The 26,782-nt window shown below is 35.0% G+C and overlaps 2 protein-coding genes across 4 annotated transcripts; one reads left to right on the top strand and one right to left on the bottom strand.

Annotated features, from left to right (window-relative positions):
• The first annotated feature begins 8,123 nt into the window (after positions 1–8,123).
• On the top strand, positions 8,124–10,309 carry LOC131952914 (beta-1,3-galactosyltransferase 1-like). The gene is made up of 3 exons (XM_059315849.1): positions 8,124–8,356; positions 8,904–9,101; positions 9,523–10,309. Exons 1-3 carry the CDS (start codon positions 8,124–8,126, stop codon positions 10,307–10,309), a joined length of 1,218 nt encoding a protein of 405 aa, XP_059171832.1.
• Positions 10,310–11,581: 1,272 nt separating this feature from the next.
• LOC131952942 (uncharacterized) lies at positions 11,582–23,471 on the bottom strand. Of its 3 annotated transcripts, none has more exons than XM_059315879.1 (17): positions 19,969–19,990; positions 18,299–18,475; positions 18,018–18,148; positions 17,413–17,542; positions 17,232–17,300; positions 16,969–17,075; positions 16,718–16,802; positions 16,293–16,547; positions 15,169–15,263; positions 14,833–14,949; positions 14,676–14,736; positions 14,471–14,581; positions 14,264–14,328; positions 13,953–14,024; positions 13,644–13,746; positions 13,388–13,454; positions 11,582–12,521 (listed from the first exon to the last, which is right to left on the bottom strand). In XM_059315879.1, the coding sequence occupies exons 2-17, from the start codon at positions 18,449–18,451 to the stop codon at positions 12,391–12,393; spliced, it is 1,752 nt and encodes a 583-aa protein (XP_059171862.1). In that variant the 5' UTR covers positions 18,452–18,475; positions 19,969–19,990; the 3' UTR covers positions 11,582–12,390. The 3 variants fall into 3 exon arrangements, with proteins under 3 accessions (XP_059171862.1, XP_059171861.1, XP_059171859.1); XM_059315878.1 differs by lacking the exon at positions 19,969–19,990 and adding an exon at positions 19,600–19,660; XM_059315876.1 differs by lacking the exon at positions 19,969–19,990 and adding an exon at positions 23,405–23,471 and having other exon boundaries at positions 11,583–12,521.
• Positions 23,472–26,782: the final 3,311 nt, after the last annotated feature.

The following is a 26,782-nucleotide window of genomic DNA, read 5'->3' as shown; positions in this document are numbered from 1 at the left end:
AGGATTCTTTTTTATCATTCATGGTAATCAAAATTTTATGATTTTTCCTATATATATATATATATATATATATATATATATGTGTGTGTGTGTGTATATGTGAATATATATATATATATATGCCCATATATATATATATATATATATATATATATATATATATATATATATATATATATATATATATATATATATATATATATATATATATATATATCCTTCCATGTATAAAACATCCTCCCAGTAGAGTTACGTGTGGGCTAAACCTGCTGATACTTGAGTAATGTGTTACTGGGTTCGACAGGTTTCGACGGGTTTCCTTGTAAGTTGCTTTTAAAGATTAAGGCATTAATGGTATCAGACAGAAGGGTGGCGTCTCAGCTTAATAATCACGACGTCAGTACTATGGTGCTAGACGGAGCCCCCCGGCCTCCCCCTCCTCTTGTCACAAAGTATAAGTCACCAGACGCCTATGATATTGAAGTATACACCTGAAGGAAACCCAGGGATCTAAAAACTGGCTTTTTGTATGAGAGGAAAGCTTTATCTTGCTACGATCTGCCTGGCTCTAGCCGGTTATGCCAGTGTTTAAAGAATGAAGTAGCTTATAGTAGATGTGCTCGCTTCACCCAACCGTGATTTGTGTGTATTCTTCAGTGCGTCACTCATCCGTAGCAGATGTGTGTATCATGTAGTACTGCATTCATTTGTTGGAGGGGGGGGGGGTGTAGTTCCATATTTAGTTAATTCGTGAATTTTTTTCTATCTATCTAGTAATATTCATCGCTAAGAAAAAAAAATCCCATTGGCTGTTGTGTCGATGCTCAGCATATTTTAAAGTATTTGTAAGCTTGTGTAAATTTAGAACATTATCGTGGGTATTATTACTTCACACAATCATCTGTATAGTAGTAGGGGTCGGCGTGGTCGAGTCGGTAAAGCTAAACCGAAAAGTCTCGAGTTCGAACCCTCGGGCAGATGAGGCTCGTTAGCTGGGGACAGCCACTCTTCTAGGAGAGACAACTCCAAAATCAAACAACTGCTGCCTTGTAGTTTGTTCTTGGCTTGACAAAAGGCTATGGAAGCAAATCCAAAAAGAAAAGCAGGCTGAAATCGGAGTCAATGGCCTCAATGGCGCATAACCAGTTGACACGTATCCTTAATTGTGATGGAGGCGTGGTCGAGTCGGCAAAAAAGCTCATGGTTGATACATTCGAAAAAGTCTCGAGTTCAAACCCTCTGGCAGATAAGGCTCGATGCCTTCCAAGACTAAAAATTAAGAAGAAGAAGATCTGCATAGTTAAGATCCAAAACTTGATGATGGATCTCTAAAATAATACTAAGCTAGTAGTATGACGTTATTGGAAATTATACAAACTATTCAGATCGACGTTCATGTTGCCAAATTTTGTATAATATCAGTCAATGATTGCGTGTGTTCGATTCTGTGAAATGTTCAAATAATAGACATTTGCTTTAGTAAATGAGTGGACCATTTAATTTCAATTGAAGTCGCATTTGTTTTTTTACTGAAGGGGTTTTGTTGTTTGGAAATACCAATAATTATAATGCGGCAATTCTTTAAAATCAAGGCACTCTACAATAATGTGTTTGTTGTTGTTGTTGCTGCTGTTGTTTTTTGTTGTTGTTGTCTTACGGCATTTTTCTTTTGTTTCGTATTAGATTAAAACATTAAAATGAAAAATAAAAAAAAATAAAAAATTGTATGACGTCTTATAATTACTGAGAAATATTATAGTTTTGCGTGGGACGGAGTGGTCTAGCGGTAGAGAGCTGGACTGCTAAGTCTCGAGTTCGAATCCGGGTTCAAGTCAGTAGACCGTCCCTGAGTCCATCCAACTCTGATGGGTACCTAACTCACGTTAGGGAAAGTAAAGGCAGCTGGGCATAGTGCTGACCACACTATCTCTTCATATGCCGAGGCACATAAACAAGTGAACTCTACTTCACTTGCCTCATAGACAGTCAGGTTTGAAAGGGAACTTTACTACTACTTACTTATAGTTTTGCGGGATGTGAATAGTTGTGTCATAAAAAAAATTGATGACAACCCGTAAATTAGTAATAGATATAAAAATATTTTCTATCTGTAGTTCACATATTTAACAATTATTTTGACAAGAGCTGTGTACTATACGATGGGCGCCATCTCTCTCTCTCTCTCTCTCTCTCTATATATATATATATATGTATATATATATATTGTTACGTACCCCCTTCTCTAATCCTTTCAAACTAGTCAGGGGATCGTAAACAAGAAGAAGAAAAAATAAAAATAAATAAAAGCCAACTTCAGTAATCTCTATTTATTCGCCACAAAATACAACATCTAACATTAACCCGCCACCACATGGAACACAATAGGAAAAATACACAACTATCTACAACAACTAAAGTACTTAGTACGACTACCCTACTTGTCCCTAACCGTCTAGCCTAGCCTAAGTCTAAAACATGTCGTGGCTTTCCACTAGCTCACAGAGACGACCCAGGTCTGTCTCCCCTAAGCCTAGCTATCCGAGACGAGTACGTCCGTCTCCGAGTGCGTGTCCCGAGTGTCTGTCCGTCCGAGTGTGTCCCCCTAGTCTCCGGTCTACCCTCCTAAAGTACTCAAGTCGTCCCTCGCTAGTGTGGGAACCTTGTTAATCGAGCCTGACCCCCAGGTCAGGTCAGGTCAGGACATGACCGTCCATCTCGGCCCTGTGCGATCTGGCAGGTTTTCCCAACCGTAAATCACGAGTTCTTGGCCACGTTAATAGCTCGGACCCCAAGACACCAGGTATGCATCGCCCACAGCGTGGTAACCAATCCGGTGTGGCCGTCACGGCCCAAAGGTTCTCACGGCCTGTGCTGGCCAGTGCATTAACATGCCTAAGCATTTCATTTTAATTACCTGGCCCTCCTCGATGGGACCAAACCCAGGTAAAGTTCACTTGGGGTCGTAACACCCCCACCCTTCAAGAAATTAATTCGCCACTTGGTGAATTAATTGAACATTTCTTACTAGACAACCATCCCAATCTCACAATTCCTCAAAAGTCCCAGAATAAACCTAAATGGGACTAAATCCATTTAACATAATCATTACTAAAAAGATAAGAAACGTGGATGATTTAGTCACAATAACAAGTTTGACTAAATACCCCAAACACGATGTCATCAAACATAGACATCAAAGTAAATAAAACAGCAAATCTGCAACACATGTGTCACTGTCGCAAATAATGCTAAGATTGAAAACCAACAGTCTTCGTTTTACTGATAGTTACGTCATCAGTCAACAAAACTTGTCAATACAATTAAAAACTGTCACGAATTCAACAGCATGTAAAACATCAATAACACATTTTTTTTTTCAAACAAGACATGTAAAAGTGTACATTCTTTAAGCCTGAAAACAGTTCATTTTGATTAGAACACTTGCATCCTGGGAAAACATGAAACAGTCAATATAGGAAACAGTTCTATAACAGGCTTGAAACTCAAAGGTACACATTGTCATTATGTTTCCGTCTTGCGGGTCATCATGAGTCCGTAAATATAAATCTTTAGCCGAACTTTATACCGGCGCAGAACAATTTTAGTGACGGAGATATTATCCGCCCACAACAAATACACCGAGCCGCACAAAGAGAGGTCGATTTCACGCCCCGTCTCTGTGAAAGTGAGGTGATATGCGCTCACATGTACACATTCTCGGTTGACGGGAGAAGTGTGACCCGCTGAGGTCACATTACCGATCTTCCCCGGGTCGGTCAAAGAACAATAAATCAGCTCCGAGATAAGGGGAGGGAAGCCTGAGTTAGGCTCAACTCCAAAACAAGAGGTAATGACTTGGCTCGTCGCCGACGCGGACAAAAGATTCACCGTCTCCTCGATCTCTGGATGTAAAACACCATCCACGTGACCTCCAGGTGAGGTCATGGCCTCCAGGTTGCTGGACTTGGTCGGGGAGAAATCAAATACTGCTGGGATCATGGGAGGACAGCCCGTGTTAGGCTCACCTCCAAGACAATGGGTAACAATTTCGTCTGTTACCGAGGCTGGCAAAAGATTCGTTGACTCGTCTATCTCTGGATGTAGAACACCATCCACGTGACCTCCAGGTGAGGTCATGACGCCTTCAAGACCACAAGTAGTAAGGTCTTGATCAGATACAGTTACTGGTTCAGGTTCAGACGAGGACAGCCTGTTCTCATGGGTATTCACTCTCTCGGTGGTTACCGTGATTTCAGCGGGGGTTGTAACCACTGGTTCTGATATTGACTGCCCCTTTTCATGACTGGTCAACATCAGAGTGGTTGCCGTTATATCATCGGTGGTTGTATCCACTGGGTCAGATATTGACAGCCCCTTTTCATGACTGGCCAATAACAGAGTGGTCGCCGTGATTTTATCTAAACCAATAATTTGCTGACTGCCTTCAGTACTTGTCGGCAGACAACTTTCGACTCGTAAGCTATCAGCACGTTTTGACGTTTGTGCTGATTCTGCTAGGTTAGAGTCGACTTCAGGGACTGAGCCAAAGCTAGTGGCAGCCTTAGTCTGAGACTGACAAAACTCACTACCTACTCTATCAGACAACAAACTATCTTCATCTCTATACCGATCCTCGGAAACTACTACACTAGCCTGAGAGAAAACAGAGACAGATTCTGGAAAGTCAAACAACCCACTAAGATGCGCCTCCTCCCATAGCCTAAGTAAATCCCGTTCCCTCCTGATCTCTAATAGTTTAACTTCATGTCCGAACAGTTTCTCTAAACTTTTAATGTTAATTTCCTTCCAAGATTCTAACATGAATATATCCCTCCTGATCTCTAACAACTTATCCTCTTTTTCTCTCGTGATCTCTAACAACTTAACTTGAAACTTTCTCTCAATTTCTTCAACCCTAATACGTCCGATCTCATAATATTCTATCGAGTCTAGACACTCCTCCTCTAATCTACCTGTATTTACCAACTCAACACAAATATGATCTCGTAGAACTCTATCTCTATCCGAGACATCAACCTCTAGTCCTAGCTCCTCAACTAGTCGCAACAACTCTACGCGACAAAACCTGTCTAAAACTTCTAGAGTTGGACACTCCATAAAACTCATTACGTCCATGATTCACACTTACGGAACTTATCCAGCTAAATGGTGGCGGTTAACTACTAAAAAATGTGGCTCACAACAAAAACTTTAACTTAAACATTAAAAGTAGGGCTATCACCTTTGACACTTCAAATAGGTAGACACCAGCTATACTGGGCCAACCAAACTAAATATCCAGTTACACTGGACCACAAACGATTAACTCACGTATACTGGGAATGGACCCTCCAGCTATACTGAGCAAACCAAATAAAAATTACGAATTTATTCACGTACCTGGGAATGACCCTCCAGCTGTACTGAATAAACCCGAACACTCCAGTTCCACTGGACCAAACAAAAAACATTCAAGTATACTGGGCATTAATCCCTCCAGCTATACTGAATAAAAATAAAAATTCCAGCTCTACTGGACCAACATAAAAATCAAGCAAAATAAACTCAGTGTCAATACAAAGGTGATAAGCTCGCTACTTACTCAATGTTTGGAAAACTCTCCTGATTCCGTGAACAACTTTACTCTCACTACTCCTAAAACTTAAAACTAAAACACAAGCTCGTGAGCCCCCAACTGAACATGGCATCAAAAGAAACTATTCAACTCGTTGTCTGTCCTATCCCGGACGCAAGCCGCCAATTGTTACGTACCCCCTTCTCTAATCCTTTCAAACTAGTCAGGGGATCGTAAACAAGAAGAAGAAAAAATAAAAATAAATAAAAGCCAACTTCAGTAATCTCTATTTATTCGCCACAAAATACAACATCTAACATTAACCCGCCACCACATGGAACACAATAGGAAAAATACACAACTATCTACAACAACTAAAGTACTTAGTACGACTACCCTACTTGTCCCTAACCGTCTAGCCTAGCCTAAGTCTAAAACATGTCGTGGCTTTCCACTAGCTCACGGAGACGACCCATGTCTGTCTCCCCTAAGCCTAGCTATCCGAGACGAGTACGTCCGTCTCCGAGTGCGTGTCCCGAGTGTCTGTCCGTCCGAGTGTGTCCCCCTAGTCTCCGGTCTACCCTCCTAAAGTACTCAAGTCGTCCCTCGCTAGTGTGGGAACCTTGTTAATCGAGCCTGACCCCCAGGTCAGGTCAGGTCAGGACATGACCGTCCATCTCGGCCCTGTGCGATCTGGCAGGTTTTCCCAACCGTAAATCACGAGTTCTTGGCCACGTTAATAGCTCGGACCCCAAGACACCAGGTATGCATCGCCCACAGCGTGGTAACCAATCCGGTGTGGCCGTCACGGCCCAAAGGTTCTCACGGCCTGTGCTGGCCAGTGCATTAACATGCCTAAGCATTTCATTTTAATTACCTGGCCCTCCTCGATGGGACCAAACCCAGGTAAAGTTCACTTGGGGTCGTAACAATATATATATATATATATATATATATATATATATATATATATATATTTCTTTATATATATATATATATATATATATATATATATATATATATATATATATATATATATATATATATATACATATTTATGTTTTACTTTCTCGTATACGAAGTATAGAGGTAGTATTGTAATCGTTTTTGCATTACTTTAGATTTTTGGAGTATGCAGTGTATTTATGTAATTAAATGTATTTTTATCAATAGATTTAAATAAGCGGAAAATTGATTACACTTAACCGCAGTATTTACCAGATGTGATCAATAAAGCTTGAAACAAACACTTCGACATTAAGAAAATTTTTACTTTCTCGTATACGAAGTAGACATCTATAGAGGAAGTATTGTAATCGAGCAAAAAATCGAAATCGAGATTTTCATAAATCTCGACGATTTACACCCTGAGTTGGAAAAACTTAGTTTTGCAATTTGGTACGTATGTCTGTACGTGTGTTTGTGTGTCTGTGAACACGATAACTTGAGTACCGCTGTAGCTAGGTTGATAAAATTTCATATCAAATTTGTAGTTCTGTATCAACTTTTCAGCGATTTCCGGTACCCGGAAGTGGAATTTATACTACTTTTGATTTTTTAAAAGCCTATAACTTGAGTACTGTTTCAGATAGATAAACAAAATTTCACACAATAGAAAAAGATCTAATTTTCTGCTTTATGTCAAACTTTGAGTAATTTCAGTTGACCGGAAGTAGTACTTTCAGTACATTCAGACAACCTGTATTATAGGCTAACCCTAACAATCAATGTAAAAATTACTAACCGTCTTTAAATTGTTTTAAAATGACAAGCCATTTTATTTATCAAAGGCAAAAAAATATCAGTTGTTCCTCATGAAAAAAATTCAAAATCCCCCGCACCTCTAATGTTAACACCAGCTGTCGTCGCTTTCTTCTCCCTAAAATATACATTTTATTTTGGTTGATCAACTAGTTTCAGGAAATAAAACACTGAATCTTAACAAAACAGGCTAGCAAAAAACGTTTTACTTCAACATGTGAGCGTATGTGTGATCCGTCTAATAGCTTACACATGGCGCTTTAATCCAAACATAACAGGCCTAGACAAAAATGTGTGATTCAAACATTAAAACATTTGTTTTTATAGTGAAAACCGCCAATTAATCCAAACATAATAGGCCTAGACAAAAATGTGTAGATCTACTGATCCGGCTATTTTCACGGCACGAAATCACTACATTTTCAAAAGGTAGTAAGTAACCTATGTTTTTAATGTAGTTATTTGAAGTGAAGGTGGGTAAGTATCATTGTTTTTATTTTTTCTTCTCAACAAAGTAAATTTCAAAGTCGACTCAGCTCTTCTTGTTAGTGAAAGTAATAACTGCCGTTATAACTGACTATCAAGACATTTACGGTGACCACATACTCAGGTGAACTAATTTCATCTGATAGTATTTAATCCTCGTGAATTGAATTTTAAAATATTTACTTCTTAATAGGCTACTTTGGTGACTCGCAACGGAAAGAAAAGCGACTACCTACACCGTTGAGATGACGTGACATTAATTTAGTTACGTCGTTACTAGTCGGAAGGGTGACATAAAGTAATGTATTCTCTGGACGCTAAAACGGAATTCATGCCACGGAACTTGAAGAAGCTCCTGGGTAAGATAGGCGCCCACCTCAATAGATCCGCGGTGTGGCGCGGTTTGACCGGCTCCCTGCTTTTAATGGCCGTCTGTGTCACCGTCTGGCAGATAGCCACGCCCAGCACCGAGGTCATCACATTGTCCTTGACCTCTGGTAATGAGACGGTCAGGGCCATCTTTAAACATGTACAGTGAGTAGATATATGTTTCTGGTAGTGTTGGGTGTTGAGGGGAAAGTGTGTGTATGCGTGTGCGTATGTATGTTTGTGTGTGTTTTCTTCGGTGAATTGGTGGATACTTATAGGAAAGCTTTCAACTTTAAATTTACTAGTTTTAAGTGTTATTGGTTTGAAAGTTTTTGAGCATTAACCAAGGGAAGAAATATATTTCTTTAGGCCAACCAAAAGTAAATCTAAAAGTATTTCTCGTTCTGTGATTTGTTTTAATTCCCACATTAAACCCAATAAATTCTTTTTTTTAAAGATTAATCTACATTATTTAAATGAAACTAAATTATACAGGCTTAATTAACGATTGTCGAAAACATACATTTAACTCAGCATGGCCGAGTGATGGGCTTTTTTTTAATTTATAATTGCTTTAGTTTAAATAAATCATCATTGTATATCCACCCACACTATTATTATCAGAGGAGCTTTCACGCAACGTTTAAGACGACCCCCCCCCCCCAATCCGAAAGTTTTAAATGCCCTACCGTGATTATTATTGTATCACTAGACAAAATGCCGACGGGTCGATTGATTTTCTTTTCAACGTCCCACGAGACGAACCACCAACAATGCAACCCGACACATCAACAGCTCGACCAGTGGTCAGATTAAGTTATCCTCTAACTCTGGACTCGCCCTACCTCATCAACAGTGTCAACTTATGCCCGCCCGGGTGGCCGATCGACTATATTATTGTCGTACACAGGTAGGCACTCTTACGGGTCAACCCATTTCATGTTAGTCCCGCTATTTGAAGTATTTCTGTTTGAAGTGGGGACTGTAGCGAAACTAGATGGTGATGGGGATGAAGTGTGGTATGCCTAGGACTACAAAAGCTGTACATTTAAAACAGACATGGGTTTTACCACTACATAAATTTAACTGCCCATGACATTTTACAACATAACTGATGGTGCTTCACTTGATTTGGGTAACAAAGGACATAGACATCGTTTCATCTAGTAAAGGATCGTTTAAGACATTGTCAAAAAAACAGACTAGATAACAAAACAATCGAATTTATTTATTTATAAAAATGTAAGATCGATTTGTGTTCATTTTGGTATAAAATTGTACATTCTTGACATAACTACCTCGACGTTTCGCTAAGAAATTTTTCTCCCCAGCGCCATATTTAATTATCCTCGCCGGAGAATCATCCGCGAGACGTACGGCTCGGCCAGGCTGTTTGGGTTGGTCACACAACGCGTCGTCTTCCTGCTGGGTCAGACCGGAAGTCTCGCTGCCACCACACTCATCCAGGAGGAGGCCATGACCCACAAAGACATCGTCCAGGGGCGGTTCCTCGACTCGTACCACAACCTCACTCACAAAGGCGTGCTGGGGTACAGATGGGTTTCTGAGCATTGTCCCCAGGCCAAATTTGTTATCAAAATTGACGACGACGTTTTCATAAACCCGTTTAAACTTATTCAAGAAGTTCTACCGTTGTATAAGAATAAATCCCGCCATATTGCTTGCCACCTCAGACCAAATGGTACAAGCATCATCCTTAGGGGGGCGGGGAAGTGGATGGTGGAGGAAGACGAGTTCAGAGGTCATAAATATTATCCATTTGACTACTGCAATGGATATTTCGTTATCATCACCAGCGATCTCATACGACCGATGTTGAAGGCTGCAAGGATCAACCCTTTCTTTTGGATTGATGACGTCTATCTGTTCGGTATACTTCCGGCCACCGTTGGGGGCACGACGTTTATCGACCTCCTGCCGCAACTCTCCTTGCAGCTCGGCGTCGCTAAAGACTGTTTTGAAAAAAATGGCGCCAACTGCAAATTTCTGGCGGTCAGCGAATGGCCGCGCGAAGAACCGGACACACTTTGGTACCTGGTATTGTCCAATTTAACAGCGACGGTAATGCGAGAGTTAAATGTATTTCCAAAGCTGTGATGATAAAATACTAGATCTAGCACTCCCGCTCACAGACTGAACCACGGCAAAACAAGTTTTTGTTTTTCAAAGTTGTGATAGACTGCTGTCTTTCTGCTTTCATGCAAACATTGTGTGCATATTTTCGGCGCATCAGATGATTACTGTGATAAATTAGCACTATTGTGCTGTGGGGTAAATGTTATATAAGTACCACATAATCCATAACTGATATGGATAGCTGGTCAACAATAGAATGTATAATTATTTTTTTTAATTATGATGTTAATTAATTACACAAGTTTTGAATATGTACACAGACAGTAAATTTAACAAACCATTCTTCCAGATTGTGATTGTTGATGTCTAAAATGCAGGTTTATAAATCACAAAATATTTATCTCGGCCAAATCGTGTTTTTTTCTAATGTTGCAATGATTATTTTAAATTACAAGGCTAAGGCTGAAAATTTTGTTCGAGTTAATTCTGCTGCTGTGTAGTGACCAAAGACCTGTCTCCTGGCTGTATTTTTAATCGTTGTCAAGCATATAGTAATACATTTTTACACACTAATGCTTTAGAGGCCTACAATCAGTTGAGTTCAAGCTAGGGTTTGACAAGGCTGTACAATAATTGTGATGTCCAAACATCCGTAATAAACTTCTTTGTTATTGTAAGATTCACGTGCTCAAACTGTGCACTGCCTGAACCAGCGTTTGGTAGAATACATGACTGCTAGCCCAAAAGTCCCGAGTTCACATCCCAGGCTTGAGTCATTAGTGCGTCCCTGAGTCCACCCAGCACTTGACTTACGGACAGTAAAGCCAGCTTGCATAGAACTTACAACAATATCCCTTTATGTTGAGATAACAGAAATAGATAAACTCTACTCCATCTGCTCTATCAACCAATAGGTACTAAATACTATGGTGTATTTTGCAATTTACAAAGTAATTTTTTAAACAGAACTGACTGATAAAGCAACTAGCTGCAAAAGTATCAACAGCAATTTGGCCTCTGACAAAAGAACCCACTAAAGATCCAACAATTTAACTTTCAATAGATATCTTCACTTAAAACAGACTAAACCGACTTGATTTTCTAAAGACTAAGCAACAAGATACAGACTTATTTCTTTTATTTCTTTTCTTAACTGTAAGTGTAAAGCGTTTTTAATATAACTATTACTCTCAACTTAGTAAAAAATATTTAAAATTCATATAAATAAAAAATACATTTAAAAAAGAACAAAATATAACCAGGGTAGAATAAAAAACTAAATCTAATGAAATCTCATTCTGTTGGAATGTTAAACTGGAAAATACAAACATTATTAAAATATAAAGCTTCTATTGGTACAATTTGAATGTATTTGAATGTTAATTCTAGATAAAACCAAATTTAAAAATAAAATTAAAAAAAAACCACACTACGAATGGTAATATGATATATAAATTAGTAAGTAGCTACTTCTCTAAACGTTCTAAAGGCACTGGTTGTTTTTATAAATTAGGACACTATCATGAGTAGTTTACCCTGGCTGGCTAGTAAAAATATTTATAAATAAATGTCTGCATAATAGCCATAATGGATTTTAAAACTATTATGCTGTTAATTTAAGTGTCATCAATAGTCATCTGCTCACATTACGTTCTATTATTTATTAGAAAATAATAAATGAGAATGAACACACAGATGTACTGGATCAATTACAGAGCATTCATCACATTAATGACATAGCTATTGGATTTTTATTGATATTTTTAATATTATGTACAAGGCAATATTTCTTTTATAATTCATCTTCATTTACACATATTTGCACGTCATTTATAAATAAATTTTAAAAATCTGAATAAAAGCAGCAATTGTAAAAAGAAATTACCTTTTTTCATATTGTCAACTAAACATAATGAAGTGTCATTATATTTTAATTTTAAATGTGTGATTTTTTTCACAAAATGTACACATTATTGCAAATAGGAATGGTAAAAAAAATCTTTATTCAAGCTTGTATAGAATAATACTCTCTGGTAAAACAAAAACAAAAAATGAAATTTGATTATTTATACTTCTGAAGTAAAAACAAAACTTGAGCAGAGTTAGTTCCCCTCACCAGAAGCAGAACTAGTTTCCTCAATGAACTTATCCACAATGTGTTCCAGCACATGTAGTGGCACACTGCCACATGAAAGCACACGATGATGGAATTCTTTAACATCAAATTTACTCCCTGAAAAGAATAATAATTTATTTGTACATTTATTAAATCCACTAATAAATTTTTTTTATTATTTATATTAAACCAAAAAGTATTACATAAGTAGGAATATTAAATAGGGGTCATCCATAAATGACGTCACACTCGTAGGGGGGAGGGGGGGTCCGTAATTTTGTGACGATGTGTGATGAAGGGGAGGGGGGGGGGGGGGTCAGATGTTGCGACGTCACATTTTTGCGTTATAAAAAAGCAATGTTAGAAAACTAATTTTAGACGTTATTTCGCGTTTTAGATAACTGTTTTAATAAATTATATTAGTTTAGACAAGATTTTGGAAAAATATCAATGTTTAAAAAAAATTCAACTGCAATTTTGAGGGGGGTTGTAGGTTGAGGTGTGACGTCATTTTAGGAAGGGGGGGGGGGGTCTGGCTTTTTGTGACGAAGTGTGACGGAGGGGAGGGGGGGAGGTAAAAATCGTCAAAAAAGCATGACGTCATTTATGGATGACCCCATAGTATTTGTAATAAAATAAAAAGAATTTATAAGCATATGGTAATTAAATAGCATTTTTCTAAAAATAAAAAATTATATTTTAAATAACTTAATACAAATAACAATCAAATTCAACAAATAATTCTTCCTATGAAATAACTACATGCAAAATAGCTAAATAGATGTTAACCGTTTAACAAAATGATAATCAACATATCATCAAAGTTATTTTAAAATTAGCGCACATTTCTATTCATGTGAGTAATCTTGAACATAAAAAGTGTGCTATTTCTTTTGTTAGAAGAGATTTAGGCTTATGTGTGAACTTTGGGGATTGTAGTACAATGATTATAACAATTTTTGCAGTTCTAAAAAAAAACTGACCTAATTTAGCCTCAGCCTTGTGACGCAGTTCCCAAAATTTTATTTCTCCAACTTTGTATGCACAAGCCTAATAAAAGACAGGAATAAGTGCCTTAATTCAAACACTGAAGTAAAATAACACTACAAAGTACCACTAGAAACAGAAATGTACACAGACAGGAATTTAATGATCAATGTAAAGAAGTTAATATGACTAGATTATTAAAATAATCATCATGGTGGGTAAAAATCTGATTAAAACCTGAGACCAGCTTACCTGGCCAGGCCATGTAATGTATCTGTCCACTTCTTTAATCATCTCTGATTGGACAGAGAGTGTGTTGTCTGTCATGTACTGTACAGCCTGCTCCTTGCTCCAGCTTTTAAAAAAAAAAATTAGATTAACAACCTTTCAATAACAGCTCATACTGAATTTATGTAATTAAAATCTTTTTTATCCTCCTAATAAACTAGGGTGTTTAAGAAACAAGCACTGTCATTATTTAGGCACACAAGATATATAAACGTAAACGAATTAGTCATCTTATAATGCCATATAATATTAATGAAAGATCCATGTAATTACCCAAATGCATGCAGTCCGGTATCTACCACTAATCTTGCTGCTCTGAAAATCTCAAAATTGTAACGACCCAGTCTGAAAATAAATGCATTGGCTAATCAAACAGATACTCTTGTCTTATGTATTATCTGACAATTTCATGTTGGCCTATGTATTTGTACTCATGTCTGCTTCATCTTAAAGTTATTTGTATATAGGTGATAAGCCAGAAAACATGTTTAAATTCTCCATTCATTTTTCACATATTCATAATATCATTCAGCTATTGAAAACATTGTTAAAAAATGTCTAAAATTTCTGAAAAAATATCTTACAAGTCAAATGTGTCTGTATAAATATTCAGCTCCTCGCCTAATGATTCTGAATACAATCCCCAGCCCTGGGTAAAATAAATAAACAGCAAATTTTTAGAGCAAATTTATATTATATGACGAAAAACACTTGTGAATATGCTTGAGTATAAAACTAGGAGATTATTTACTACATGGCCTGCAATTTCTGTACATTTTTAAAAAACTTACTTCTACATATGCAGTGTTCAGGGCAAACTTGGCAGGGGGTAGATAATAATTCATGTCCTCACAATATCTGCGAAAATCTGGCAAGTGAGTGGCAGTTAGGGCATACTCAGCCTTTAAATCAGAGAGAAGCATTGAATTTAGAAACTATTTCTGACCAAGGCTTAACAACAGTTAGGAAATCAAATTAATGCAGGTGACCTCTGACCTGTAAATGATGTCCAGGTTCACCTTCATGCAGGCTCAGGGCAGGTAACTGATACGGATAGCTGGTCAACAAAAGAATGTATAATTATTTTTTTAATTATGATGTTAATTAATTACACAAGTTTTGAATATGTACACAGACAGTAAATTTAACAAACCATTCTTCCAGATTGTGATTGTTGATGTAATAAATTCCTTTTCTGGAACCATCAGGTGTGCCACCAAGGTAATATCCAGCTGGTGAGTTTTTCATGTATTCTGGTGCAGGTATTATACTAGAAATAAAGGTGGTTAAAGTTTTTATAATAATTTAAATTTGGGCAGATAATACTTAATTTCTTTTAGTTATAAAACATATTAAGGATGTTTGCATTAACTAATCTTCATTAAACATAATAATGAACTTAACATTGAAACACCAATCATTCAATAGCTAATTATATAATGAGAAACTATGCTCTTTAAAATATTTAAAAAACACCACATGGACTCACGTCATTTGAGAATCTGGCAAGTTCTTAAAAAGTTTAGCTAGTCTTGGCCTAATTTTGTTGTAGCACAAATCTTTGACATAGTCAAGAACTTCCTCCTGTTACCAATACAAAAATGACATAGCTACTTCTGATATATTTAGAAAAGCTATTTTAAATATATTTAAAATACACAATTCTACTATGTCTTTACACACACCACCAGAGTTTATCAACTATTTATTAATAAACTATTTAGGGATCATTCATTTAGGATGGCCATTGGCAGGAGTGGGTGCTCAGGCATAAGTCAATTATTGTGGACCCATGTGGACTGGGGGGAAATGTGGGCCCAAGTGGACATACACAACGTCAACTTAATAAAAATATAATTGATCCTGCATAAAAGAGCTAAATAACAATTAAGTCACAATTCTTTTATTTATGAAATTAGTATCTTTGCTTTGAGTATGAGATGATGCAAACAGCAATAGAAACCACAAACCACAAGCAGTCTTATGACAAATAATGACATTGTCCACAGCAACAGATTACTTTTTTAACATAAAACAATTATGTAAAATACTCTGCATCAGCTTTGTTGGTTTGGAGAAAAATATCATTTAAAATACAACTAGCTGTTATCTAAGGCCTAGGTTTATACTTTTTCAGCACATTCTATATTCCACTTTTAATATGTAATTATAAACAAGAATAAATCACTATAAAAAATATTAGCAATGAAAGGTACACATACTATTATATTTTGTGGGATGTAAAAATATATATGATATAAATACATGACCATTAAACTCCACGCCTCCAACACAATTAAGTATACGTGTCTACTGGTGATGCGCCATTGAGGCCATTGACTCCAATTTCAGCCTGCTTTTCTTTTTGGATTTGCTTCCATAGCCTTTGTCCAACCAAAAACAAACTACAAGGCAGCAGTTGTTTGATTTTGGAGTTGTCTCTCCTAGAAGAGTGGCTGTTCCCAGCTAACGAGCCTCATCTGCCAGAGGGTTCAAACTCAAGACTTTTTGGTTTAGCAACCATGAGCTTTACCAACTCGACCCCATCATCAGATTAATTTGAAAAGAATGAAATGTTAATATAATAATACTAAAATTTAAAAAAAAGTGTACCCTTGTTTTAAAAAAACTTTTCTGCCTTTCAACAACTGCTTCTAAGATAGCAGGCAAATTTTCACCCAGCCCTTCTTTCTTAGCAGCTTCCAGTATAAGTTGTTTTATTCGTCCAACTTCTTTTAGCCCCAGATCATGAACTTGCTGTGGTGTCATTGGGTAGCTGAGATGATAGTCGAGGCACTGCTGGTACCACTCATCTCCATTTGCTAAAGAGCTGATTCCTTCTTTTTGGCGCAGGTGTTTCATATATTCCTTTTATTGACAAATATTACACCAATTATAGCATGTCAAATGACAATGATACTTAACTTTATGAGTATAATGTTTAATTAACTGATGATGAGTTAAAAAATCAAATTCTAAAAAATTTGCACATATTTTCAAATATTTGATACATAATCAACTTCAGGAGATATTCTCACATTTTCTAGGAAGTCCTTTAAAGTTTGAAATGCTGGGTTAACTTTGGAAATTATTAAATTTTTGGCTTCAGCTTGAAAGGATTCTCTGGAAATAGAAACATGAAATTCAAAATAAAGAAACCAATGAAAGTAAGACAAATTTATACAATTAAAATCTAAAAAATCAAATAGTCAGTATACTATATTTGAAAAATATTAATTTTTTGTTAAATTTATATTTAATTCAGAGAAATTTATATTAAAACATTTACAATTTTTCTTTAGAGACATTAGGATGATCTCCTTGCAATGGCGTAAAGATTTCAAGTTCTTCTACTGGAGTTTTTAACATGTCATCTATTTGCTTTGGTACTCTGGACTGTTCAATAGCAATAATCAATTTATACATTTTACATTCCACAGTAACATAAAAAAAAAACATATCAAAGTATATGAGTAATAGTATTTTACTTAGCCAACATCCAAAGTTAAGACGTGAAATATTTATTTCTCTCAAGTTTAAAAGTTTACACACCACAGATCTCAGATGTAGGACTATGTTTTCTTCTATGCCTTTCTGTAAATTGGTAACTACTTGTTCTATCTGAAAAAAAATATTCATACAAAGTTGTTATGTCTTCTTTTGTAAGTTAGTTCACTTCTTTTCATGATAGACAAAAGACAATAAATAAATCTGCTTTAAATATAAACATTACCCTTTTTGGCAACTTTTCTAGCCTGCTGATATACTTTTCAAAATCTGCTTCTGTATCAAACTTCATGTAAGAGATTGTTAAGTTGCAGTTATTGTGTATACCTTCCAGGTAATTTATGGGCATCAGGTAACTGATGAAAAAACATTCCTATATTTAATTTATGAGAATGAGGAAATACATTTAAACTTCAAATATTGTTATTATTACAACTATATGTACAGAATTAATTTGTCCCTAGTCATTATTCTTAAAGTTAATTGCTAAGTCATTTCTTTGAGGTTACAAAATATCATTTTTTTTATTCATGTATTTTATGCTTTCCCTATTATTTTACTATAATTTATTTTTCATTATATCATTATGCTTTGACAAGCCCAAAATAAAGTTTACAATTTCAAAAGTTATTGCAATGATTAATGACTATCTGGATAAAAAATGTACTTAAATGCTGAAATTATTTGAATGAATACTTTTAATAATATGTTTGAAACATCCTATTTTGTATAATTTTAATTACTCTTAAGTAATATAGTTGCTCAGCAAAACTAATTATTTTACCTTTCAAAGTTTCTACTGCTTGCTTTAAAACAAAAGTAGCTTTTTACCTTTTAAACTGTGCACCTTTGAGATACTGCTTTAAATCATCAACAAGCAATGCATAGCTCAAGGCTACTTCTGCAGAACAGGAATTTGTTGGAATTCCTTCAGCTTTTTTTAAAAACTCTTTAATGCAAGCCTAAAATTGTAATGAAATGTATTTGCTATATTTGTTTCTTTTTAATAATTATTCTAATTTTAAAACGCTCACCCCACACAATTTCTGACTTGTGAACAAAAATATGGACTCAATAAATAAATCAGCTAAAAGACACCATCCCATAATTACCTCTCTTTTTTTGTAAGCCTCTTCACTAACATCATCCCATGCATCATCATACTGATGAAAGCCACAAAAGGATGCAAACTCCGGACTTTCAACTAATCTCCATTTCCAGACTTCATCACACAAGGCAAGAACTGCCTTATCGCTAACAGACATGGCTTAAAACTGTGTTCACCTAATCTGAAAAATTTATTGCACAGAAATTCATTACTGTTAGGTTAGCTAACTCAGGGATCAAGAGAGTGGGTCTATATTTTATATGTCTGTATAACTAGCAATTTTTAAAGAAAAGCGCGTGTAAAACTATTACTTACTATCTACATCTATTAATTGTTTATAATAACATTCAAATTAACTTAATATAATGGCTAATTAAATATCTAAGTCTAATAAATCTAAGTAGATTGAAAATATTCTTGTGTTGCCACCAGGAATTAATTAATCTAAAAGGTTTGGGTGAAAGAGCTTAACAAATGGTTCAGCATTCAGGCTCAAGATTTGACCACAACCTACAGACATTGTGACCTAAGTAAGAGCTTGTAAAAAGTAACTACCCTGTCTGCCATGATGGGCAGATAAAGCAGAGTTCATCTATTCTTCTCCTTTGCATGTCAGGTACACCTCCCAATAAAATCTTTAAATTGAAACTAAATCCCTGTAATCTAGTGAGAGGGAAGTAGTCATGTCATAGCGCCCCATGCTATGTAATTTGTCTTTGTTGATAACCAAGACATGGCAACCTTTTGTCATTATGTCAGTAAAGATATCCCCATTACAAGCTGATAGGGATCAGTGTGGTTGGGCTGGTAAACAGTTGCTTAACAGATAAGTCCGACATTTAAGGCCCCAGGCAAATGAGGATAGCTGGGGACAGTAACCCATCTAGGAGTGACAACTCAAAAATCAAACAACTGCAGATGGTTATAGTCTGTGAATTTTTATTTCATAATGCGCAATTGTATTTTCTGTAAAAAATATTTTTGCTTCAGACAAAAAAGTTGTTTGGTTTTGTAAAAATACACAATGGGATAAAAAGTAAGGCTTCATAATAAACACTGTATAGTGATATTAATTAACCAATTAAGTAACATAATTCATACCTTTTTTTGTTACAAAACTATGAGATTGCATTTAAGTTTGTAGATTTAGACAAGTTTAAAGATAAAATGTGATATATAGGCCTAATGTAAGTATATATTAGACTAAATAAAACAATAGGATTTTTGGTTATTTTTTGTAAGTTTTATGTCACTAGTTATAATCTATTTTACATAAAGGATAACATAACTTATTAATAGGCCTACCTCCTTTTAAATTGTTTTATGTATAACATTATATGACCAGCTAATGATGGCTTGTTTATCAAGCTTAACAACTAAACTTGTATCATCAAGTTAACTTAAAGATAAGACCTAAGTTTTTTTAATGTGTATTTTATCTGACCACTTCAAATGGTACTTAAGTCTATATTTTTAAGAGTTTTAGTAAGTCTAATCCTAATTTATAAAAGCCCAATGTGCGCACATCTCTCTCTCTCTCTCTCTCTTTCTCTGTCCGCAAAAAATTTTCGCCGGACATCACGTCAGAATCGGCAGCGATATATCGAGAATTTTTTACGGACTTTTGTTGAAAATAATATGTTAGATGTTTTAAATGTATAACCACAATTTTACTTAAAGAAGAAAAATAAAAATTTAAGGCGTATTCGAATGTAGAGAAACAGTATTATTTATGCAACCGGAAAAGCATTAATACATGTGAAAAAGAACGCATAAAACTGTGACGTCGCTATTGCTTATACATTAACTAATGACGTCATCTGCTGTGTTTTGAATGAAAAGAAATGAACTATTTCATTCAAATTTGATTTAGATCTACATACACTATGAAATGTATACAATACAATTTTTCCGGCCTAAACTCATAAAATTTATTTTATTTATTTGGATTCTAGATCTAGAGATTCTAGATCTAGACTAAATCTAAATCTAAATCTACGCAATAACTAGATCTAGACGTAGACGCTAAGATCTAGATTTAGACTCTAACTTCTCTAAAATCAATTCCAAAAATAAATTTCTATATTAGGACTAAACTATTTCAAGACTTATTTATTTTATTCAAAATCTTTGTTTGGAACTGGCTAATTTGGGATAAAAAAATTAATTTGAAAGAATAGGCATATTCGCGTAAGTTAAGATTTTAAAATACGTGTTTCATTCTCCGTATTTTATAAGGTGCCTAAATAGCGAAAATGTTAGTGTACATTATTCCACGCAAGTGATGCGGGTTCGAGACACACCAAGTCAACTTGGTTAATGTATTTTTTTTATTATGCTCGGGCTAAACTTAAAAAAAAAATTCTTTTAGGAATCTAGATCTAGATCTAGATTGTCGGGTGTCCGATAGTGCACTTCCCGGCGCCGCAGGCGCTTCAAATTTGGCAGGATCTTGCCTTGGGGTGACAGAACACGGGGGCCGGTTGGCCGAAAAGTCTACGATGAGGGGGTCAAAACTGACCTCGACTGACCGGTACCTTATATGAGCTATAAATCGATAAAAAAATGTCCACGGAGGAACCTCTTCATAACTCTTGAGGTCGTAGACCGACCCTCGGGCGAATTAATTAAGCATGCAAATTCTCAATGTTTTCGAAAGCCTAAGCGAAGCTGGGCAGCATGCCTAGTATAGTAATAATGTTGCACATTAATATACAAATAAATAAAAAATATAAACTAGTACACTAATGTGTTTTCAAGAATTAAAATTACTTAACTGTGAAACTGTGGAAGAATTAATGTGTGTATGTATATATATATATATATATATATATATATATATATATATATATATATATATATATATATATATATATATATATATATATATATATATATATATATATATATATATATATATATATATATATATATATATATATATATATATATATATATATATATACATGTGTAGGCCTACACTGTACATACACATACTTCCAGTAGCATCAGAAGGTGGGGGGGGGGGGGGGGGGGGGGGGGGAAAGATGCAGACTGTACATAGTGACACCATCCAAGGGCTGATACCACAATGAAATAATGCTACTTTAATTTAAATGTCTTTTATTCTACTAGTTTATAATGTATTTTAAGTTATACATACAATTAGGTCCAGCAGTTGTTTGATTTAAAAGTTTTCTCTGTGGGACGAGGCTTGATGACTTAATGTCTTTCGAAGTTAGCAATCATGTGCTCTACTTCTCGACTATGCATGTCTAATATATATAACAAATTTATTCCATTGCAATGCAGGTACCCAGGGACATTATACTGACTTAAACCCGGATTTGAACTTGATACTTATGGGTTAGCAGTCAATGGCTGTACCATTTAATCATTAGGCCACACCATCATCCATATACTACTAAAACTCAAGTTGTTTACAAGTTTGTATGTTTATTTGAATATTTGTTTGTCTGTTTGGTTACATGACAGAATCTGCACTATGTGTATTGTCACTGTGTAGAGCTGTAAAATTAAAAATTAGTTGAGGTCCCAGGCAAATGAGGATAGAGATACTTTTTTCCCGAAGAATAAGGCTAAAAAGTAGAATTTTATCCCATTTCATTTGCCATTTGGGCATCTATACTTACTAAGAGGATTAATTTTTGGGTAATCTATCGTTTTAGGTACGTAAAATCGCCTGCAACTAGTAATGTGAAAAACAGGTGACTCCTTAAATTTTAATAATTATTTCACGTTTTGAGGAGGATTTATGTTTTGAAAAATACAAAAATGTTTCCCTGTTTCATTTATGCACCTGTTTTTAAACAATTGAATTAAAACTATTCAGTAATAAATGAAGACTAGCGATGTTACCAACAACTGCAACATTGCTCATTTACTATAGCAGCTATCTTGTCGAATTTTTTTTATAAACTTATAGCGCAAGATTCTGGGGAAGCCACTCTAACTTACAGATGGCCGCTTTTTATATAGCAAATCCTGCTCGCAAACACTGCCGCAGAGGCGTAGCGAAGGGGGGGACGGGGGGGGGGGGGGGACATATGTCCCCGGGCGCCGACCTTAGGGGGGGTGCCAAATTGAAAGTTTGAGGGGGGGTGCCAAATTGAAAGTTTGATGGGGGGGGGGTGTAAATGAAAAGTTCAAGGGGGGGGGGGGTGCAAATCGAAAGTTTGTCCCCGGGCGCAGGGAAGGGTCGCTACGCCTCTGCACTGCCGTTTGAAGTTAATTTCTTGCCTATATTCATATATTTAGCCATTGATTTATGTTTATTATTCATTTATCTATAATATTTGACACAAATATAACACAATATACTTCTATTAAAGCCTTGACAATGAGGTAACTTTTTCGTACATTACTAATATTGGTAATCTATCGTTTTGGGTACGTAAAATCGCCCGCGGCTATTTATGTACGAAAACGTTACCTCATTGTCAAGGCTTTATTAGAAGTATATTGTCATACTTTTGTGTCAAATATTATAGATAAATGAATAATAAACATAAATCAGTGTCTGAGAGCAAGATTTGCTATATAAACAGCAGCCATTTGTAAAATAGAGTGGCTTCCCCCTGAATCTGGCGCTAAAAGCTTATAAAAATAAAACTTAGACAAGATGGCTGCTATAGTAAATGAGCATGGTTGCATCTGTTGGAAACATCGCTAGTCTTCATTTATTACGGAAAAGTTTTAATTCAATTTTTTAAAAACAGGTACATAAATGAATCAAGGAAACATTTTTGAATTTTTTAAAACATAAATCCTCCTCAAAATGTGAAATAATTATTAAAATTTAAGGAGTCACCTGTTTTTCACATTACAAATCGCGGGCGATTTTACGTACCCAAAACGATAGATTACCCTAATACTAGCCGCGGGCGATTTTACGTACTAAAACTAAAACACGATTATCGATAGATTACCAATTTTTGGCCTAATATTAATAAATTATTAATAGGCCTAATTTACTAATTAATAATTTAATAATTTTTAATAGCCTATGGCTATAGAGATAGAAGTATAGTATTTCTATTTTTAGTAATAATACTAATAGTAATACTGTTTTAAATACTTAAACATTTACTTTTTAGTTTTTAGTGACTTTCTTTGGTTCTACTTTCGATTTTCATATGACAGCAATTTCATATGCCACGTAAGCGTGCAATAGGCCTAGTAATACTAATAAATAATAGCATCGTACTTGGTGTATTTATTTTTATATGCTAAAAGATCTAGAATCTAGATCTAGATCTTGTTATTTTAAAATTTTAAAGGGTTAACCAAATGAAATAATTTCTTATGATGTTTTTTTTTTCCATTAAGAAGATGTAAAAAAAAAAATCGGTTTGCCTTTTACTTACAAATTCGGTGGTTTAGTGAAAGTATGAAAGTGAAGTCAAGGATGTAACTAGGCAACATTTGTTTGTAAATATAAAAAATACAACAGCCAAAACTTTTATTTTTGCCGAAGGCTGAAATACTTGTATCTTATTCTAGAATAGAGATCTAGATTCTACATCAAGATGTATTTCTACATCTAGTAGATCTAGCTAGATAAAGTAATGGAAACAAAGCTAAAAGTAAAAGCATTTTAATTTTAACAAAGGTGTTAAACCGTGTTACAAAACGCGAAAAGGCGAGACGTTAAACTGCGTGAAGAAAATGTGAGACACCTGCGGAATCACGGGTAAATAGCGAGACACAATTTGCGGAAAAAATGTTTTGTTTTTTGCTTTACTATTTTTAGTTATGAACTAAACAAGCACATAGATCTAGATCTATTTTGTTCTTTTTTTTTAAATCTTGTTTTGATTTTTTGGTAATCTATCGTTTTAGGTACGTAGAATCGCCCGCGACTAGATTTAGTAATGTGAAAAACGGGTGACTCCTTAAATTTTAATAATTATTTTACATTTTGAGTAGGATTTATGTTTTGAAAAATACGTTTCCATGTTTCATTTATGTACCTGGATTCAGTAGCGTAGCTGCCGGGGGGGGGGGGGGGGGACATATGTCCCCGGGCGCCGACCTTAGGGGGCGCCAAAATGGGTTGGAAAAATAGATTGAAAGGTTTAGGGGGGTGCAAATCGAAATCTCGACAGGGGGGGGTGCAAATCGAAATCTCGACGGGGGGGGGGGGGAGGGTGCAATTGAAAAGTTTGTCCCCGGGCGCCAGGAAGGGTCGCTACGCCTCTGCCTGGATTTTAAACAACTGAATTAAAACTTTTCAGTAATAAATGAAGACTAGCGATGTTTCCAATAGATGTAACCATGCTCATTTACTATAGCAGCCATCTTGTTTATTTTATTTTATAATAAACTTATAGAGCAAGATTCAGGGGAAGCCACTCTAACTTACAGATGGCCGCTTTTTATATAGCAAATCCTGCTCGCAAACACTGCTGTTTAAAGTTAATTTCTTGCCTATATTGATATATAATATATTTAGCCATTGATTTAGGTTTATTATTCATTTATCTATAATATTTGACACAAATATATCACAATATACTTCTATTAAAGCCTTGACGATGAGATAACTTTTTTGTACATTACTAGCCTCAGGCAATTTTACATACCTAAAACGATAGATTACCGATTTTTTTATATATAGGCCTAGGCTTATATAACCATATATTCAAAAATCTTAGATCGCTGTTTTGCTCTGTGACCACATGCTCTCGTTTTCTTGTCAGTGTCAGAAAAATACTGTCTAGGTAGACGGGTCATTACGAGTTTGTAAAGAGTGTAAAGAGAATATTATTTTATAAATTTATACTATATTTTAAAAAGAATCTATATCTAGATCTAGACATTGTCGTCCAATGCTCGCCAATTCTACATCCACTATTATTGTCGCGTCACACTCATGCTAAACATATTCTATTAAACAAATAAAACTCTCTAACCAAATTGCCTACCGTCAATATTCAGATTACACCGTCCTTATCTCTACCAGTCTAAATTTATATATATTTATCTACGCTATGACATTGATGAATCTGAATCGTTTTAGTTTTTATAAAACAATTTAATCATTGTTATATTTTGGTTGTTTATTTCAGTAACTGTGCAGCATGAATAATGTTCTCTAATCTGATTCACCCTCTTAATCGGATAGTTTTTTTTCATAAAATAATAAATGTATTCATATATCAGTATAAATAAACTTGTGTAAATAAATTGCAGTTGTTATTTCAGACTGTAAAAAACATTTTAAAATACACCTTACATAAAAGTCACCTGCTAATGTCTAGCTATATCAGATAAATATGATCATGTTAGAAAGAGGAAAGTGAATGCATAAAAACAAATGAGTAAATTCATAAAAACACTTCAAGACAAGGATGAAAGATCAGTACATGTTTTTTGTTTAAGTACTATGTTAAAAAATTGCACAATAAACTTTACAATTTTCTTTATTTTAATGTTTCTGTTTTCATTTTATTAAAAAACAAGTCATCACAATGCAAGGCTACATTTAAAACCAGCTTATTCAATAAAGTAATCAAAGTGCTTTAATTTAATTACAATAAATCATAGAAATGTAATTTACAATATAAAGCATTTATCGAAAAGCAGTAATGGTGGTCCTAAATGTAATGGAATTTAGATTTTACTAGATAAGAGAATTAAGAAAATACTTTCAACCCAATTTTTTAAAAAGAAAATTGTCTATTCTAATTCATGGTTTAAAATATTTCAGATTATGAATTTGTTTTGTCTGAGTGAAACACTATTTGATTAGTTTTATTCAGTGTTTCTTCCAGGCTTTTCAGAATTTTTTCCCAGGGGATGCACTTAAAATTTTGGGGGGGGGGGGGGGGGCAGACAGCACAGCAATTTCCCAGTAGGGCGGACACTGTCAAAAGTATATATTATCTATATAAATTCCATTTCTTTCGGGGGGGGGGGGGGGGTAGACTTTCCCCCAGAAGAGATGCCTGGAAGAAACTCTGGTTTTATTAGATATTGGATTAAAATAATTGGAACTCTTCTTTCGTTAAAACATGTTAATTATCAGACTTAGGTACTTTCTGAAGTAGTATAAGGAGCATTTCTGATCTCACTTTGAGATGAGACCACATGTCAATGGCTCTTTTGCTACTATCTTGTTGTAAGCAACAACGGACAGAACATAGCCCTTGATTAAACAAGAAATGTAATAGCATTTTTATTTAGAAAATGACAAATTAGAAATTAAGGGTTTTTTTTTTTTTGTAATATTGATTAAATAATCAAAATTTGTAGCAATGCCTAACAAAAGTAACATAAATGTAGCAATTTTATTTTACTTCGCAGCTCTTACAGCACACACATGATAATTAACTATTAAAAAAGATACTATAAATACTGTCAGTCATTTCACAATCAACTGAATCACTTTCTTGGTATATAACATTTCTCTATATTCTATTGCAAAAGTCTGAATCAGAGTACTTAAGACTTAACATAGATTTTA

The sequence above is a fragment of the Physella acuta genome, unplaced genomic scaffold (genome assembly GCF_028476545.2).
Source record: "Physella acuta isolate Inbredline_101_S28 unplaced genomic scaffold, ASM2847654v3 ptg000896l, whole genome shotgun sequence".
Taxonomy (NCBI): Eukaryota; Metazoa; Mollusca; class Gastropoda; family Physidae; genus Physella; species Physella acuta.
This window is presented reverse-complemented; position numbering and strand designations above follow the sequence as displayed.